The sequence below is a fragment of the Ceratotherium simum genome, chromosome 19 (assembly GCF_057802395.1).
Source record: "Ceratotherium simum simum isolate JZ-2026a chromosome 19, ASM5780239v1, whole genome shotgun sequence".
Taxonomy (NCBI): domain Eukaryota; kingdom Metazoa; phylum Chordata; class Mammalia; order Perissodactyla; family Rhinocerotidae; genus Ceratotherium; species Ceratotherium simum.
Window position 1 is genome coordinate 52,060,125 of NC_141918.1, and position 20,559 is coordinate 52,080,683.

At 40.7% G+C, this 20,559-nt stretch overlaps 1 protein-coding gene and 1 pseudogene across 1 annotated transcript; both read left to right on the forward strand.

Moving 5' to 3' along the window:
* Nucleotides 1-3,805: 3,805 nt before the first annotated feature.
* Nucleotides 3,806-4,835, forward strand: LOC106800591 (trace amine-associated receptor 6-like; annotated as a pseudogene).
* An 11,937-nt stretch (nt 4,836-16,772) lies between these two features.
* On the forward strand, nt 16,773-17,807 carry LOC101407313 (trace amine-associated receptor 7a-like). The gene has a single exon (XM_014781056.1). The coding sequence runs from the start codon at nt 16,773-16,775 to the stop codon at nt 17,805-17,807; it is 1,035 nt and encodes a 344-aa protein (XP_014636542.1).
* The last annotated feature ends 2,752 nt before the right edge of the window (nt 17,808-20,559 follow it).

Below are 20,559 nucleotides of genomic sequence, written 5' to 3' on the forward strand. Positions count from 1 at the left end.
GCTCTAAGAAAAGGGAGGTCAGGGGCATAGAGTCGGGAAGAAGCCTGTCTGTAATTTAGTTAAGCTGACGAGACTGTTAAGGCATCTCGGTCAGTTGTAATAATTACATAATATAAAGCAAAGGTATCATTTTCACTGAGGTCCTATATTGACATCCAAAATCACCTCCGGTTTACCCTACTGTGAAATGTCTTAGTCAGCTCAGGCTGCTATAAAAACTACCATGGACTGGGTGGCTTATAAACAAAGGAAATTTTCTACTCATGGTTCTGGAGGTTGGGAAGTCCAAGATCAAGATGTTGGCAGATTCTAGTGTGGTGGGGACCCACTTCCTGGTTCATAGACAGCTATCTTTTGCTGTGTGCTCACATGGTGGAAGGGGCAAGGGGTCTCCCGGGGCCTCTTTTATAAGGACACCAGTCTCACTCATGAGGGCTTCACCCTCAGGACCTAACCACCTCCTAAAGGCCCCACCTCCATATGCCATCCCACTGGAAATTAGGTTTCAACATAAGAACTTGAAGGGACACAAACATTCAGTGTATAGCAATATGTTACCATGTGTAATGCAGTGAAGAAGACTGGGGAGCACAGACTCCACCCGAGGTGTGAATAAATGATTTCCCAGAAGGAAACAGCAGGCTCTGGTGGTGGAGGTGTCCACACACCTCACAGTGATTCAAAGGCTGACTCTCTTCATCATACAATGAGGCTGGAGGTTGAGTTTATGTACACTTCCCCAATCAACACCTGTTGTTTTCTCACTGAATTTGTCACTAGAACAAACTTCTTCGGTTACGTATTGACACTTCTGGCCATAATTGTAGCAGGAAATAGAGTTAGGAGGTGATTTAGAAGGAAGACAGTACACAATAGAAAAAAGGCAAATAAAGGGAAAGATCATCCACTAGATCTCAACTCACTCAATGTTTATTTATAGCCTACTGTGTATCTTGCATTGAATTGGATATTCCAATAGAAAACACAAAAGTTGTAAAATAATGCTTCCCGTCGTATCATCTACTGTTATTAGTGCCTGAATCACCTGCAGGTGCCTGTTAGAAACACAGATTCCAAGCTTCCACCCAAGACCTCCCCATCACCATCTGTCAAGAAATATGCCCTTGAGCAAAAGATTTTAATGGAAATATCATCAAAATTTGTACTTGTGTTTGTCAAAGTATTCTGCAAAATTAATATCTTCTGGAATATTTCATGCTTCAGTTGTTGATTTTATTGTCTGTATTTTAGCATCATATTTTGTAATGGGCTTTGGATTTTTGTTGTGCTTTTTTACTTTGGATGGGTGGGTTTGTTTAGTTTTGTGTTTATTTCTATTTTATCTTCCCCAAACCCAAAATACACTTTAAGTACCTGGTAGTTTTGAGGTTGTCTCCATCCAGCCCTGAAGATCCCCAGACACAATCACGCTCTATACTAGTGCTCGGGGTTCCTGCTCTGCTTTCCGATGGAGCTCCAGGTTTACATCCCTCCAACCAAACCCAACCTAACCCATCCTCTTTCCTTCCCATATGTACTCTTTCTCCTATATACTGTATCTTTCTTGTTGGCAAGTTAAAAACTTGAGAGTCATCCTGGATTCCTGCCTCCATCATGCAGCCCTAAACTTCTACACCCTTTTAGGCTTTAGTTTGTGTATTTCATATTTTCAGAAAATAGGGAGGCAAGGTTACTGAGTGAGACTGGGGTGAGAATTTAAACAGAAGAGAAGATGCACTACCCAGAAGAATTGGTAGATGATCAACCGAATAACTGTTTTCATAGCACACCTTTAATATCTGTTCTACTTTTATTCCAATATATCCGAGGTGTTTTCAATATCTTCATCCTAACTGGCAGATCACATTTCTATTTTGAAGTCCTGAATATATTGTGGAGGAGAAAAGTCTTCATCACTTCTCATTTGCTTTATAGGGTCAGAGGCGCCGTTTTCCTCAGACCTGAAATCCTTTCAGTGGAGCTGTCAGTCGCTGATCTGCCTAATTCCCTAAATTCCTGTTACCATCGCAAGGACAACACTGTGTCAGGAGAGGCTGTTGCCATCAGAACTGCCTGGCCCTCAGCTCCCACACCTTCCCATCTGGCAGGTTTGCAGTTACCTCCTTGTGAATTTCTTGGCTTCATCATTTAGATGCTGTTGCAAAGAGATAATTTAATCTCTGAAATGAGATAAGCAGGGCCCTTTCGTGGGCTTGTGACTGGTCCAGCGGCACAGAACCTGCTGTTGGTGCCTGAGCCTGTGGTTGTCGTCTTGATATTCTTAATACTTTCATCTTTGAATCTGTGTGGTGTATGTGAAGTCTGAAGGGACAGTGGGGCACACATAGGGGACTGGAGTGTGCAATCACATTACTTGTAACTGTCCTGCATTCCACCATCTCCCCTCCTCCCTGGGACGGGTTCTCACCTGTCCCGACCCCCTGGCATTTTGGACTGGGTCCAGCTTCCCCCTCCCCAGCCTAATCTTCCATCACAGCCATTCCTTCCCCACCCTGTCCCCAGACTGGATATGACGCGGGGAGGGTAGTGGTCAGGCGAGCACTCTGCAGTGTCAGGGCAAGGCATGGCGGCTGTCATCCCCGTCCAAGGCTGCTGGGGCCACAGCACGTTCAACAAGCGACTCAGGGGGCCAAGCCTCTCAGCCACCCCCAATCCAGGTTCTGAGTGAGTGCTGATGTGGAGGTCACCTGTCTGCCTTGGGTTGAGGCGGCAGACCCAGGAGAAGGGCAGATGCCTCGCTCAGCTTCCTCACCTCCGGCCTGGGCAGGGCGTATGGCCTCAGTGGTTGGTGGAGGGGAACCTGGCAGCGGGTGGGCCAGGTGTGCTGAGTCACAGGGCAGGGTCTCCAGGCACCTGTGAGGGTCTGCACTTGCCCTGCGAATATCTGCTTCCCTGAGAGAGGGGGACATCCCATGGCAAAATCCAACACCACGTAGATCAGAGAGACCAAAGAAGGGAGGAAAGAGCTTTGTACTCGAGGGCACTTTCTTCCATGTTTTTGAACAGAGATCTCCACATTTTTATTTTGCCCTCCACCCTGAAAATTATACAGCCAGTCTTATAAACAGGGAGTAAATAATAGTACTCTCAAATACTGGGCAAGTCTATTGTAGGACAGTTGAACTTACAGAAATATCTGGGTTATGAAAATTATAAGTATTTCCACAAAGAGCAGAGCACAGGGAAATACGTTTTGTAGAAGAACTTATTAATTATAATTATCAAAAGTAAGTTTCCTTTCAAGATTCACGCCTTACACTCTAGGGATTCCTTGTGAGGACTTTATAATGGGTGAAGTTTATTGGCTGGCTTCCTAAAACATCCTAGGTATTAACTTCTCGGACAACATGAAGGTGGAAGTCTATTAAAAGATGATTCCTCAAATATGTAATTACGTTGTATGGGATTATCCTTTGTGAGGACAGAAGAGCTTCACAGGTGCAAAGAACCAAGTATTTAAATTAAGTTTCTTCAAGTATTCATATAATGTGAATTCTGGCCTGATGAAAATTCCTAGTAAATTTGCTTGGAGTTAATTACCTATGAGGTTTAGATGTAGTTACAGAAATAATTACAAATTAAAGACAGAAAAGATTAATTTATGAGTTTTTGAAATTCTTTAGTTCTCTTTATAATTAAAATGGGAAGAGGATAGAATATGAGGTAATATTTAAAAGTAGTTGCTCAGGTATGCAATTTGATTTTTTTAGTTTTCAGAATTGAAAGCAATTATTCCTCTACCACAAGGAGGGGCAGAAACACAGCAGCATCAAACCGCAGCACCATGAGCAGCCGTCCTTCCCCACCTGCTGTTGAGAGGCTTTGCTATGAGAATGTGAATGGATTTTGTATCAAAACCCGCTACTCGCCAGGACCCCGGGTCCTTCTGTACACGGTGTTTGGCTTTGGGTCTTTGCTGGCTGTATTTGGAAACCTCCTGGTGATGACTTCCGTTCTTCATTTCAAGCAGCCGCACTCTCCAGCCAACTTTCTCCTCGCCTCTCTGGCCGGCGCTGACTTCCTGGTGGGGGTGATCGTGATGCCCTTCAGCGTGGTCAGGTCCGTGGAGAGCTGCTGGTACTTTGGGTGAAGCTTCTGTACTTTCCACACGTGCTGTGATGTGGCATTTTGTTACTCTTCTCTCTTCCACTTGTGCTTCATCTCCATCGACAGGTACATCGCTGTCACTGACCCTCTGGTCTATCCCACCAGGTTCACGGGGTCTGTGTCGGGGATCTGCATCAGCCTCTCCTGGATCCTGCCCCTCGTCTACAGCGGCGCTGTGTTCTACACGGGTGTCCACGAGGATGGGATGAAGGAATTAGTAAGTGCCCTCAGCTGTGTAGGTGGTCGTCAGCTTGTTATAATTTGGGATTTTCATCAATTTTCTATTATTTTTCATACTTACATTTGTTATGATGATTCTGTACAGTAATACTTTTCTTGTGGCTAGAAAACAGGCTAAAAAGATTGAAAACGTGAGTGGCAAAGCAGGAGGATTATCAGGGACATACCAAACGAGGGTGGCTAAGAGAGAGAGAAAAGCAGCTAAAACCCTGGGCACTACAATGGCAGCATTTCTGGTCTCATGGTTACCATATATGATTGATTCATTCATTGATTGTTTTTCTGGTTTTATAACTCCATATGTTTATGAGATATTTTGCTGATTCGGTTATTATAACTCTGCTCTAAATCCTTTTATTTATGCTTTATTTTACCCTTGGTTTAGGAGAGTGATAAAACTTGTTGTAACTGGCCAAGTATTAAAAGACAGTTCATCAACTATAAATTTATTTTCTAAAGAGGCCTAATTTTCAAATTGAGGAATTTGGTGATGTGGTGGGAATTTCCCTATAACTGTGATATAAAATACATTGCATGAAAATGATCCATCAAACTGGGGAGGAGAAATGGTACCTCAATTTCTGCAGCACAACCTCATGCTTTACTTTCTTGGTGAGGTGAACAGCTGTAAGCATTTGATAGAGATGTAGTTACTAAATAATGGTTGACACAAGGTTCATATTTCCTAGTTTCCTCGAATCTGCCCACTCCCTGCTCTGTCAGTTGTGGTTCTCCTCTTCCAGGCCTCTTATCAAGGTTCCCTTTCTGTCCCTGTGAAAGTTTCCCTGTTCCTGGGAAAGTCCTGTGTCCCCGTCTCTCTCTGGACTCAGTTAACTTTGCTCTCGTTTCAGCAGCTGTTTCTTGGGGCCTGGTCTTTCTGGAGTCCTGAGAGGTCTCTGAGCCACATACATGAGCCATTTCAGACTCAGAACAGATCATTTAATAATTTGGGGGATATTTTGTAAACGTGGGAATAAACATGAGCGCATGGTGAGATTTCCAGAATAGTGATTGTCCTTTTCTGTGATTGTTTCCTCACTTAGTGAGGTTTGTTGTTTTACCTTCCCTTATTGATGGAGGGCAATTTTTTTTTCTGTAGACAGTATCCAATGTTTGCACATTGTTGACGACAAAAATAACAACGTATTGCGAGTTATGGGAAAATCATGGATTATTTAAGAAATTGTGAGTTGTGTATAGCTCTTTGGAAAAATATTGTTAAGCATCTTGCCTTATGTATTTCACAAAATCAAAACTAATTTCTTTCAGATGTTAAAAAACTGGAAACATTTTTGATTGGTGGAATCATGACTGAAAAACCCATATAGATTCATACTCTCAATTTAATTTTTTAAATTTCAAAAGAAAACAAGGGCAAGATTATAAACAGGGCAATCTGGAAAAACTATTGGCATACACGATGAAGAAAGGGTTAATAGATTTAAAAATATAGAAGTCTCACAAAACAGTAAGACAGAGGCAAACACCTCACTAGACATATGAATAGACAATTTTACAGAGAAAAGAATACAAATGGCTAATAAATATACTAAAATGCAAAATGTACAAGTTATGAAAATGCAAATAAAAGTGTGATATTTTATTATATACTGAGTTGGCAAATATTAAGAGGATAAATAATACCCGATGTTAATTACAGTGTGGGAAATTGAGCACCGGCATGCGGGTGGAGCATGCTCACATACGTCTCCGGAGAATATAATTAGCCCTCCTTTCTGAGGGGAATTAAAAATTATCATAAAAATTAAAAATACACATGTCACTTGACTCTGTAGTTCCATTTCTAGCAAGTAATCCTAAGAAAAGAGCAAGACAAGGAAGCAAACACGACCAGGACTTTCATTGTGGAACTCTAATTTTAATTATGAACTGGAAAAAACTTAGACCGATATGGGATAGATTAAATAAATTATGCTAATTACCTATGTCATGGAATGTTATGAAGCCATTGAAAAGCTCTTAGAGTTCTGTATAAATGGACATGGAAAGACAAGCATAATATATTTTTTGACCAAAAACAAAACCAAACCAAAAATCTCTGACCCAGATTATGAAACAATATATGTCATATGGCCCCCATACATGTATATACTTCCATATGCTTTTACATAGTCTAACCTTATGTATAACAGTGTACTTGCATGGAATTTGCTTTGTAATTTATCGTTTGAATGTTTGTGGTCAAATAAACTTATGAAAATTGATATTACCATTTCACATCTCTCTCTCCTGACATAAGCATTGAACTTAGTTTGTCTTCTTGTTTTAATTTAAGGAGAATATCCTTTGACTATATATTCTGGTATAATTTTTTCTGACCTAATGAAACTAAATTGTAGCTGCCTTGGTATATTTTAGGAACTACATCATAAAGTGATCAAGTATCTTAGGAATTATATCTAATTGTTATCAAAGTATTTTTAATATTGCTTTGCAGCAGATGTTTAAGATCCTCCCTCTTTTCCTCAGTAACTATTAATTATGTGCTGTGTTCAGGAGCCACGGAAGCTACCAAGAGTCATTTCTGAGATCCGCTCCCTACGTAACACACGGCTGGGTATTACAGTGAGAATTAATTTAAGTGTTTGTAACACGGGTAGAGAGTCAGGACGGTGACCCTGTAAGAGCGTTGGTGGAAGAGTTGAAATGGAGTCTCAGAATCACAGCCGATTGCAGAACCACAGAGGACTGGGAGGGAGTGTGCTTGGAGGAGCTCTACACAATGCTCTTCACTACACGGACAGATGCAGGGGAGTTACGAGAGGAAGTTAAAAACAGACAAACAGAAGCAAAGTGGGGCTTTTAGTTTGTGCTGACTGCCAGGAAAGGACTTAGAGAGAGGAGAAGCGTGGAAGGTGACTTTTAACATCCGTAAGGTCATTCTCGGACTTGAGTTTTCTTTAAAAATGTAGTGTTCTCCTGGCCATAGGGAGAAGGCTGAGCTCAGCCACCCACACTGACCACAAGATGCAGGGCCTGAGTCTGGGCACAGGATTTGGAGGAGGAGACTTCACCTCATTGCAAGGCTGGAAGGAGCGTGTCCCTTCTTGGAGGAGATGCTGCTAAGTCTGCTCCATAGAGGTGGGGAAATGCGTTCCTCAGTAGACAGCCCTCAGAGAACACCCCCAGACACTGACTTGGAGGCCAAGGCCCTGGAACTTAGATGCCACACTGGGAAAAAGGGGGAGAATTCCTAAATTTACTGACACGTATTTTTGTACCCGGTAGGAGATGAACCTCTAAGACAATGAAGGAGTATTGCAAAAAGATAAATCATATTTTGAGTGTACCTGAGCGAGCGGTAGCTAAGGTTTGCACCTGTGCCCATGTATATTTCATGTCCTCTCCCCTCCCACACACTGACCTCTGCATAAATCCAAAATGCCTGACACATGAGCAGAGGTGTGATCAGTCTTACCCCTGTGCACATGTCTCCTTTCTCCCAGGCTGCTCCTCACACAATGCCTGTGCTACAGCATCTCAACCCTTCTGGTCCCTGCCTGTGCCTTACTCCTTCCTCCCCATCCCCAAGTCTCTGCACACACTGTCCTCTCTGCTTGGATATCCTTTCTGTTTTTACCTTAAATCCCTCTCCTCATCTCAACCTGTCTTTCAAGTTACCTCCTTGGTAAGTTTCCCCATGGATACTTGGATAAAATTCATTTCTTCATTATGTTGTTCTTCCATTGCATCTACATATGTGTGTATCATAGCAATTAGCGCATGTGTTGTCATGATTTGTTCACAGGCTGGTCTCTTATACTGAAGTTAGAGAAGTAAAATAAAATATAATAGGCAAGATTTGATTTATTCAAAAATTTTATTAAGAGGCAGGCAAACCACCAGGAGAAAAGAAGGATGAGCGACTTAGTTTGGGTTCCCTCAGAAGCAGACTCTAAGACAAAAATGTCAATGAATGAAGCTTATTTAGGAGGTGGATGAAATACCAGCCTGAGTGTGGGAAAGTGAGACAGGGAAGGGAGAGCAGCCAATGAAAAGTGCTACCACTAGAGGTGACAGGAGTTAACCCTGCCCAGGAAACTGGCAACCAGTGTCAACACACACCATGGAGTCATCCTGCCCACACAGCAAGGGAGCTAGAGAACTTACTCACCACGTCCTGTCAAGCATTGGCTGTGGGCTGCTGCCAGGAAGCTTCACTTCCCAAGATCTCCCATCTACTCTGTGGGTGTAAAGTGGGCTCTAGGGGCAAGAGAAAGGCCTCAGGCAAAAAAAGAATCCCAGTGCTGGCAGCTGGAAGTCAAGCGAGTGTCACTGAAGCAGTTAGGGCAAGAGAGTGTGGGTGAGACTGACAGCTTCTGTTACAAGTGGCAAGAGGACTAGGTACCCTAACAAAGCACACTGAGACTGTCACCCAAAGGAGGCTGCGGAGAGCGACAACACAGAACACCAGAAGTCAGAAAGGCAGAATTTGGCAATGGTCCAGGGGATGAGCGACGTTGGAAGTGCAGGACTTGCAAATTCATCTCCTGAGTTCTGAGTTTTATCTGTCTTTCTATGAACTAGCCTTCTAGAACCATTCTTTTCCCTTGACTGATTCTGTGTTCAAAGAAACCTTCTTGTTACCTAATCTGCTTACCAGTTATTCTTCTTGGGGTCGGGAGTGTTTGAGGGAATATAAAACAAATCCTTTGCATGTGAACTTTCTTCCTGTGGAAGGAGCGGGGTTGGAGAGGGAAAGGCGTGCAGCATCTGGTGGCTGTTGGTCCACATGCACTGAGACCAGACAAAGAGGGCACGGTGACTCTCAGCTCAGAATAAGGAATAGAGTGTGGAAGAGATTCAACGTGAACCAGAACCCAGGACTGGAGCTGGGTGGGACCAGGCTAAAAGGAAGAGGCGCAAAGTGCCAGGTCCAGTGCAGGAAGTCCACAGCAGTCACCAGATCTACATGAAAGGGCTGAGAGTGGGGAATAGCGTCAGAGTTGGGATCTGTGAAGAGAGAGTGTCTCAGGGCTGTGATATCTGGAGAGCAAACAGATATTAAACCTTATTATACGGATATTATTATGGGCAATGACCTGAAGACTTCAAGAAAGCCACAGGTAAATGATACAGATTCAAATTAGGATGCTTCCTGCATTCTGATTTTTATTTCTTTAGCTAATTGAGACGTTTGTTCTGAAATTCAAAATGATGACTTTGGTACCCAGAATTTACCCTTACCTGGCCAATATTCACTGATGTTAGCCTTGTTTATTTAATAAAATTTGTTTAACAACTATTCTGATTTTCACCTTATAAGATCTGAAAAATATCACTTACAGAAACAAAAAAATCACTGAAAAACTAAGAAAATATTTGCAGCATGTGACAAAGGATTAATATTCTTAGGAACTATAAATAAAATGTTTCTGAACATCAAAAATTCAAATATAATGTTTCCAATAGTAAAGTGGACAATTCACAAAGAAAATACGCAAATTGCTGATAGGAATATGAAACAATGTTCATTCTCATTGTAGTCTCATGAATATAATTTAAAACATGTTAAATTTTTTCCTTTCAGTTGGCAAATATTGAAAAATAATAATATGCTGCATTGGGTAAACTAAAGGGAACGAGCTTGTTCATATGTGTTGATGAAATTGAAAATTGTTTTAAATTCTCTAGTATACATTAAATATGTATATGCGTTGTTCAAGATGGAGGTAGTTGGCTGATCCAGCATTCTCTAATCTCCTTCTCCCTCACAAGCTGGAAAACCCAAATGCTCATTATTCCATTTTCACCTGCAGCCAAAGGTCGTCACGTGATAGAATTCTATCTAGTTAAACATGAGCAGAAGGAGGGATTCTGAGACGGCATTAACTCTATTGGGAAAAGGGGTGGAGTAGCTGACACCACCCCTGCCTCTTTGTTCCTTCCTTAAACGTTGTCCTCTCCAAAGGGTTATGGAGAGGCCAAGAGAATCCCAGAGATGCTGTCTCACAAGTACCAACAATCACTTCCCTCTGTACTTTATAATAACTGAGACAAATAATTCCTCATTTGTTTAAGCCACTCTTGGTCAGGCATCCTGTTACACGTAGCTGAATGCTTTGCCAACAGACACATCTAGCAATTCTAATACAATCTGAGGATAATAAGCTGTAAGCTTAATGATAGAGCAAAGAATCATTAATAACAAACACTGTCAACTAACTGAATGTCCAGCAATAATGTGAGGTATTGAAAAGAAAGCACTTGCCAGATCAATAGCTACATACCATACCAGGTACCAGGGCGTGTGTGCATTTGCTCAAGCAACAAAACCCAATCTGGATTAGCAGCTGCAAACGGAGTTACCATCATGTTAAGCTTCCGCTACTCCACTGTCGTTCTCCATGACACATTTGTCTTCTGCACAACCCAAACAGGCTTGTTGAATGGCGACATGGGAAGAGTCAACACGTCTGCATTTTCTCAGTCTTGATGGTGGTGCTAATTGCTGAAATTCCTCCAGAAATGCAGTATGGATTTTGGTTACTATTTTTAAGGGTAGAGAGAGTTATAGTAGTTTCCATCATAATAGCCCTCACTCTATGGGTCAAGGAACCAATGTGGGAATCTACTGGTTGCTGAGGATATATATTCCAGGCATGCATCCCAGAACTGGGGAAATAACCACAGGGTGGCTTGGGGGACCCATGAGGTCCACTGTGAAAAAGATCTGAGACGTAAGTCCATCGATCACCTGACTCTATCAGCTACTATTTTCTCAGGGACCCCTTTAACTGTTGCACCTCTGTGATGTTCTGGGTATTTCTGAATTAATGCCAGCTTAGAGCAAGTGTCCAATAATCCCCTAAAATCTGAGTATTTCCCTTTCCTCAGAAATAGTTCACTTGAAAAGAGACTGAGTGTCACTTTGGGAAAGGTTAGGGGAAACATTACCAACATAAATTCTTGGCTGTATCACATGGTCTTTCTTCCCGGGACCCAGTCCCCTCTTCACTCAAGGGGCTCTAGGTCTGTGAACTGGCTCAATTCTGGGAATTGGTTGAGCAGCAACGACATAATGTTGGTGATTCAAATCAGCTCTGTTGATGAGAAGTGGGCTTTTCTGCTTATATAGAAAAATAAGACATAAGCAGGCTGGCCCTCTATTTCAGCACTAGGGAGCTGTAGTGATCAAGTAGTCAACGTCGTAGGTTTCTGGGAGTCATATTCTGGCTGTTGCGTTCTCTCTGCTGTCCATGTTGATAATTACATCCACCTGGTCTTGGAGAGGAAAGACCAAGTGCTCCCATTTAGCCCCTGCCAGCTTGGGGTCCATTTCGTCCTGTTTGCATTTGGGGATCCCAGGTTAACGGTAGCACTTCCCACCGTAATTTCTGACCCACAGACAGCGGCTACCCCACATCTCTTCAAGGATGCTGGGCTCCCCTCATGAATTATTTCTTACAGCTGTAGTGAATGTCATGTCCTCTGGACCATCCTGGGTTGGATAAGCGTGTCATATATGATAAATTCATTCAAGCATTCTAATTCCCTAAGTCTTTGTATACCTTTCTTGATGGTAGACCAAGGATGTTCTGACATTTTAGCTTCATTCATTATAGGCTGCATTTGGGTCAGTATATCAGTCAATGAACCAAGCAATTGTTTAGAGTTATTTCTAGCCCTTTGAACTAAAATGGTGAATTCACATTTGCTGTTTATTAGTCTCCTATCAATACATTTGGCCCAATCTGATTTATATTATTTCTACATTGATAACATGCCCTTGATATCCATTCTCACATATATTCCTCAGAGTTCTGTAAATATAGCTTGCAAAACTATGCAGATATTTTATACTACACTTGTTCATTAGTCACACTTTGTAACCCACCCTTTGGAGCCTGCTGGGCCTGAGTCTGATTCTATGTCTAGAGGCAAGGAAAGGTGTTAAGGGAGGTTCTGAGGAGAGTCAGGGTCCACAGTAAGGCAACTACCTCAAGGGAGGCCATCATAACTTCTTCAGACAAGGAGAGACCTCAGGCAGCAGTGGAAGGGCTGCTCTACTGCGAGAAAAGGCTTGATGGAATTTAGGGGTTGGAGGTAACCAGTTTCATTAGATGCTGCCTGTATGTCACCATCCTAATTTTTAGAATCCCTTTCCTTCCCAATCAATGCCAGAATTTTAACAAAAGAGACCCTGGGAGTTTGAGAATTCAATTTGCATTGTAATTCAGCCAGCTACAGAATTAGGCTTGGGGTTGGGCTCTCAGAAACTCAGTCCTGTGGCTCTAGGAGATGAGGGGCTCTTTCAAGGCATTCACTGAAGCTTTCAGTTCCCTTATATGGACCTTGAGCTGGAATTCAAAGCCTCTAGAGTCATCATTTTCTTTCCCCAAGTTCTCCAGAGCAATTAAAAGAAACTAACCAACCCATTGTACTCCTCATTCTTACTGAAATGCTGTATAGGAGCAGGTGCTTGGTCACCCAGAGCCTTTTCTTCTCTGGGCACTTGATTACAGGTATCTACAGAGAGTAATTTGGGTAAATGTTTTTCCATTGTAACCCACGGGTGTCAGTTCCCTCTACCATTGGAAACAGTGTCTCTAATGCCTTCAAATAAAATTATATCCGAAATCCAATTCCCCGAAACCCAGAACCTATTCAGAGAACTCATCTTAAGGTTCAGTTCCTGTGGGACACAGTTCTTTTATCATTATAAGATGTCCCTTTTTATTTCTTAAAGTACGATTTGCCATGAAGCCTACCTTGTCTGATATGTATATAGCCACAACAGCTTTCTTATGCCGGTTATTTCCATAGTATATCTTTTCCCATTCTTTTTTCCTTCAATCTATTGGTGTCTTTATACTTAAAATGTGTCTCAGTAGGCAGTATATAGTTGAGATTTGCTTTTTTATGCAATCTGTCAATCTATTTACCTCTGATGTAATTTTTTATATATTTGGATTTAATTCTATCATCTTGATCTTTGTTTTTCATTTGTTCTCTTTTTATTTTGTTTGTCTATTGCTCCTTTCCTGCCTCATTTTGGGCTAAGTGAACACATTTAGTTTCCATTTCTTCTATTGACTTCTTGACTATGGATACATATAAGATATTTGTGGCTTAGTAGACTCAGAATTGTTAAAATGTCCAATATTTAAGTATTACCAGGAAATAATAGCAATCCTAAATATGTATGCAGCTAATGCAGAGTATCTAAATTCATAACCATGAATGACAAAAGTAAAAGGAAAAATGAGCAAATTACTGTACTGAGCAGACATTTCAGTACCTCTCTCTACATGATTGATTTATATATTCAATTTTATATCAGTAAAAATTCCACAGGTTTTTTCTTTTCTTTTTTTTTTTTCTGCAGGATTTGATGTGGTGATTCTAACAGTTATGTAAAAAATAAGACACAGAATAGCCAAAACAATTCTGGAAAGGATAACAAAGTAGAAGGCTTACACTACACGGCTTTAATACTTACTACATAGTTTCACTCAAGACAGTAAGGTATTGGTTTAAATATACACATAGATATCAATGGAATAGAATAGAGAATCTAGAAATAGACTCACACATATGTGGTGGATTGGTTTATGACAAAGGAACGCACATTCATTCATTGGGGAAAGAACAGTCATTTCAAGAAATGCTGCTGGAATTGCTGAGTATCCATTTCCACTACTACTAATAAACCTCAGACTCTTCCTCACAGCATATATAAAATTAATACCATACGAGTCATAGACCTAAACATCAGAACTAAAATTATAAAAATTCTAGAAGGAACATGGAAGAAAATAGTTGTGACATTGTGTTAGGCAAAGCTTTCTTAGACAAGAAACAAAGGCACTAACCATAAAAAAAATATTTTGGACTTCATTAAAATTAAAACCTTCTGCTGTACAAAAACACACTCTCAAGAAATTGAAAAGTCCAATATTCATAACATATATTTAGAAATAACTTGTACCTAGTCAACTGAACAATAAAAAAACTTAAAACTCAATTAAAAATGGGCAAAAATGTTAATGGACAATTCTCCAAAGTGGATGCATTAACGGCTAGTAATAACATAAACAGAATCTCAACATCACCACTCATTGAATTAAAAACACGAGATACTACCACACACCATCTAGAATGGTTAAAATGAAAAGAAATGACAATAGCAAATGTTGACGAGGACTTGGAGCCATTGGAACCCTGGTAGATTGCTGGTGGGAGTGTAAAATGGTGCAATTGCTTTAGAAGATGGTTTGTAGTTGCTTGTACAGTTAAACATACACTTCCCATATGGTCTAGCAATTCTTTTTGATCTTCCTTTGTTTTGTTTGTGTCATCAGTGGATTCTGACTCCCAGCAACCCTGTGGACATGCAGAACAGAAGCCTACCTGGTCTTTCTGTGCCATCCTCTCACCTTCCAGCGCTATATCAGACAATGCTCAGCTGCTATTCACAGGGTTTCATGGCCGGTTTTTTCGGAAGTGGGTGGCCAGGTCCCTCTTCCTAGTCTGTCTGAGTATGGAAGCTCCTCTGAAACCTGTCCACCTGGGGTGACCCTGCTGGTATTTGAAATCACAATGACATAGCTTTCAACATCACAACAGGCAGCCACCAATGTAGCCACCACAGTATGAGAACCGACAGACAGATGGTATGGCTCGCTGACCAAGAAACCAACCCAAGCTGCGGCGGTGAAGGTGCCAAATCTTAACCACTAGACCACCAGAGCTGGCTCCAACAATCTGATTCCCAGGTATTTACCTAAAAGAAAGGAAAACATATGTCTATGCAAAGAACTGCATATGAATGTTCACAGCAACACTATTAATAACAGCCCCAAAGTGAACACAAGTCCAAATGTCTATTGACAGGCATGTGAATGAAATAATTGTAGTGTATTCATACAATGGATTGCTATTTAGCAATAACAAGGAATGAACTGCTAATATCCCCAAACATGGATGAAACTCACAGACACTGATCTGAGTGAAAGACACTGGACGCTGAAGAGCACATACTCTGTGGTTCTTCTCACAGGAGATTTTTAGACCAGGGAAACTAATCTGTAGCCACAGAAGGAGATCAGTGGTTGCCTAGGGCAGGAGAAGGGAGATGTGGGAGAGAGTGACTGTAATTGTGTGTAAAGGGCACCAGAACTGCTGGGGTGTTGGAAACATCTGCACCATGACTGCGGTGGTGGTGACATGGGTGGATACATTTATCATAAGTCATCAGCCTGACACTTTAAAAGTGTGGACTTTTCAAATATAAATTATACCTCAATAGCAAAAAGCTGATTTTTAAACATGACCGTAAGTCATTCATCAGAAAAATCTTTTTCAAAACCTAAGCTGAGTTCTGTTCCTGAGCTCTAAGAGGAAAAGGAAATTTGTCAATGGTAAAACTGAGTATAACATAGAAATATCCATATTTCAAAGATTCTTCCTTCATATTATTTCTTTAATTTCTTCCCAACAGTTCCCATTCTGAAACAAAAACCAGAAAACATTAGCAGGAACTGCTTTTAGGTGTACACACACTGCCTTCTGTATTTTCATGAGGAAAACACCTTGTACTCTCCTCCCCCACGTTTCCAAATCAGAATTATTAAAACTAAACATGAAGCATTCTAGTGTTTAATATATGATTCTGTAATTAATTTCTTTAACACTAACCAACACTGGAAAGGATGAAGAGCTTTATTGAAAGAGATATAGTGACATCAAACAGTAATCATAAATAAATGGTTCTCACAGAAATGAAAAGGCAATCCCCAATAATTAATAAGAATAAATAATATAGCTTTCAAATTCTGGACAAAGGTTTTTAAGGATAGGCGCTATTGCTATTTCATGAAACAGTCAAATGTCATCAGGAAATTAGAAAGGCATTAGCATAAACATAATTGTTGTTAAAATTTTCTTTCTTTCCACACCTTGCACTATGGGGATTGAATCTTAAGGGCTTTGGGTATTTGGAATTATTTAGCTACTTTCCTGAGGGGACAGAGTGTTTGGGGCATTATCCTCACTTTGATAAATTAGAAAAAGGATGCTAAGAAAATGTGGCATTTGTACATGCATCATATAACAGCTCTTGGAAGATCAATGCTTCTCAGATATGAAGAAGTAGGTAATGCAAAGAAAGGTATTTTTTAAATTTAAATAAATAGCATTTTATGTAATGATGCAAAGTAACAGCCTATTCATTTGGAAGTGAATTATTTTATGAGATGAGGCTATCAATCACTTTCTAAACATGAAAATAAGGATTTGTACTTAGAAAGAAATGGGGGCAGAAGGTGCTGGCAATTACTGAGATGTTGTATATATCTTTCTTTGTTTTGAGGACTTTTGAAAACCTGAATGACAGCCTTGGCCATAGACGATGACAGCTTCTCCCAGTAACAAAACGGAGAATGACGAGCGGGGACTTGCCCCCTCTCGCTGCCGTGCGGATCTGCTATGAGAACCTGACTGGATCCTGTGTCAAAACCCCCTACTCGCCAGGCCCCCGCCTGCTGCTGTGCGCCGTGTTCGGCTTGGGAGCAGTGCTGGCTGTGTGTGGAAACCTCCTGGTGATGATTTCCATCCTCCACTTCAAGCGGCTGCACTCTCCTGCCAACTTTCTCCTCGCCTTTCTGGCCGGCGCTGACTTCCTGGTGGGGGTGACCGTGATGCCCTTCAGCATGGTCAGGTCCATGGAGAGCTGCTGGTACTTTGGGCAGACTTACTGTACGTTGCACTCTTGTTTCGAAGGATCATTCTGTTATGCTTCCATCTACCACTTGTGTTTCATTTCTCTCGACAGATACATTGCGATCACTGACCCTCTGGTCTATCCAACCAGGTTCACTGCCTCTGTTTCTGGCTTGTGCATTGCCTTCTCCTGGCTCCTTTCCGTTGTTTATACTTTTTCGCTTCTTGGCACAGGTGCAAATGAAGCTGGGCTGGAGGATCTAGTAAGTGCTCTCACCTGTGTGGGAGGCTGTCAGATTGCAGTGAATCAAAGTAGGGTGTTGGTAAATTTTCTATTATTTTTCATTCCCACACTCGTGATGATAATGGTTTACTCCAAGATTTTCCTCATCGCTAAACAACAGGCTAGAAACATTGAAAGGATGAGCAATGAGACTGCGAGATCATCAGACAGCTACAAAGACAGAGTGGCCAAGAGGGAGAGAAAAGCAGCAAAAACCCTGGGATTTGCAGTGACTGCTTTTCTGATTTCCTGGCTGCCCTACTTCATTGACTCAGTCATCGATGCCTTCCTAGGTTTCGTCACACCCACATATATGTATGAAATATTGGTTTGGGTTGCTTACTATAACTCAGCAATGAATCCCTTGATTTATGCTTTCTTTTATCCTTGGTTTCGAAAAGCCATCAAACTCATTGTCACTGGAAAACTCTTAAGAGAAAATTCCTCAACAATAAATTTATATTCTGGGTAGGTTCTGGTTTTAGATCGAGGAAATAGAAAATAGATTCACAGTGAACACACCATTGGGGAGAAAATAATCGTAACTGTGTGATATTTTCTAATGTAAAATAATTGAATTATGCCTTAACTTTGATTCAAACACTTAATTCAGGTTCAACGATCTTTGGTAAATATAACATCAAAACCCGACTGTAATGGAAACTGCACAGCCATGGAGCCAGAAATGCTACATTTAACACCGATCTTGGGCTGCTTAGTTCTCTCTAAGCTTCACTGTATTTTTCTGGTTAACAACCCCTCCCTTGTAGTATTCTTGAGAAAATTCAAGAGTATACCTATAAAAGATCTAGTATATTTGTATCTAAATCCTGCCATTTATTACTTTTTGTTACTTCAATCCCTGGCCATGTCCTCTCTCCGTTCCTTTGTAATATTTTTCTATTAAAACATAAATGCAGCTAAGATAGTCAGAGAGGTGGTGGCTCCTTGCTCAGAGCTGGCAAAGGACTGAGTTTGCAGTGTCTGGTGTTCAGATTTGCGAGTCCAAAAATGTGATTTCAGAGTCAGGAAATGTCAGTCAAGAGATAGATGTATTAACTGTAATATCCATTCAATTATTTACAAGGGGGAAAGAGAACGGGCATCATAAGCAAGAACATTCATTCATTCAGTGAGCTTCTTCCTGGTGAGTGAGGCTGCTCATAAAATGACACTAGAATTCAGTTAGCATGTGTTTAAAGCAAGGGTTTTAAGATGGTCATTCATTATTGTACTTTATCTTGAGTTAAATTATTGTTTATTCACTTAACTTGTGCATTGTTCCAAAAATTATTTACAAGAGTTTTCAATGATATGCATGAAAGCCTAAATTTAAAATGTGTTCAAAAGAATAGAAAACTGAAATGAAGGGCATAAGACGATGACAAGACAGAGGCTGGAAAATGCATTTCCTTATGACCCACAAATTTGGTTCCAAAGCAAAAAAGGGAAAGTGAATTAGTTATGCAATTCACATTGGATAAAACCCACCCAGTTATTTCAGAGGCAGAGACTTGTCCTCGGTACTAAGACTGGAGGGTGTCGATGCAAATAATCCATAATCAATCTATAAATCATAATTGAGGTGAGTTTATTATGAGCCAGATTTGAGGACTAGCCTGGGGCCTTCCTTTTCTAAGGAAGGAAGGGCACCAAAGAAATGGGGTGTACAGAGTGTTTATATACTGTCTTGAAACAAACAGCATACATCACATATGATAGGAATGTCCTGTTTACGGTAGTCACGAGATTGCTTTGCTGGCATACCAGATCCATGAACACAGCTGGTTGGTGGTGACAAGGTAAGTGATCACAAGATGAGCACAGCAGGTCAGTAATTAATCCTTAGTTTAGGGAGAGGTGCTTATCCTTAAAGAAATGCTGATGGGGGGTAGTTACATCCTTATCTTTAAGGGCATTATCCTTGTCTTTGGGACATAGTAAATATTTAAAGCAGAGGCACAATCTATGCTCAACAGGCCATGTCAGCCCCTTTTGGAAAAACAAAATCAGGCCGAATTAGTTTTAAACCAAATGGCTTCCTCATATACTCCAATATATCATATTGCACGTCATTTATTTATCAAGGGTGCTGTATGTCCCATGCACCCTGGAATAAATTACCTGATTCTACTCCAGCTTAGTTTTGATGGAATCAGACATCAAGATTTTAAAATCAGAGCATCGTGTCTTTGGGGCAGGAGTGAATGCATATCAAAATATTCTTGCTATTTTGCTCTAATTTCTAGCTTGATGTAAATCAGCATTATGTATTAGCACATCGTTTCTCCTATTATCACAGGGGTGCTTTGAACTGAGAAACCTGCCCTGAGATAGTGTATTCTTTCTGGTTATACTGTACTCGTGAGAAACTCTCTTGTCTTTATTTGATGATTAAAGATGGTACGGATGATTAAAGGCAACCTAGACTGCTTACTATCCAGTATCCCAGACTGACACCAAGCACAACTCTCCAGTTCTGACACTAAATATCATCAATTTATTGCGATTCTAGTGGATTCAGTATAGTAACTTTTTCTAATCCTGTTGCACAGGCTATAGAAGAATCATACTGCCTCATGTTAAAGGTAACAAAGATAAGACCAAGTGTTTAATAAATCTGATGAATATCATAAAGCTTCTGGATTCAAATAAGTACTTCTAACATCTAGTTTGATACATTTACACTTGTCTTTCTTTATAGTAGCTTTTCAAATATATTAGACAAATCATCTACTTTTACCACTTCCCTTCCTAGTTCAGCATACTATTCTGTCTATTTTTATAAATGTTTGAAAACTTTCATTATGAAGACACAAGCTACTGCCCCCATTATTCTCTTGTGTGAACTACTCTGGTTGTGTGGGGACTAGTCTGTGGCCTTTGCTTCAGTGAACATTTATTGAGTGCTTCTGGTATGCAACACATGAGGTTTGGAACTAGAAGGATATAACAATAAAAACAATTTAAACCTGATAATATTTTATCTAAGTTACAGAACACTCGTTCTGTGCACAGGACGGCTTGACCTCCACTAGCTCATTTCATCTTCACAACAGCCCTGTGAGTGAGGGAATATTGTTACTGTGTTATATTATTCCTTCTGCTTTATAAATGAGGAAGCTGAGGCATAAAGAGGTGAGTCACATGTCCCAGGTGTCGTATTTTTTAAATAGTAGAGCCAGTGTTCACACCCAGCGAGTCAGAGAGGAAGAGAGGTGACC

What these genes read in the sequence shown, in the direction of transcription:
- LOC101407313 (XM_014781056.1), top strand. Translation starts at nt 16,773, where the DNA reads ATGACGAGCGGGGACTTGCCCCCTCTCGCTGCCGTGCGGATCTGCTAT.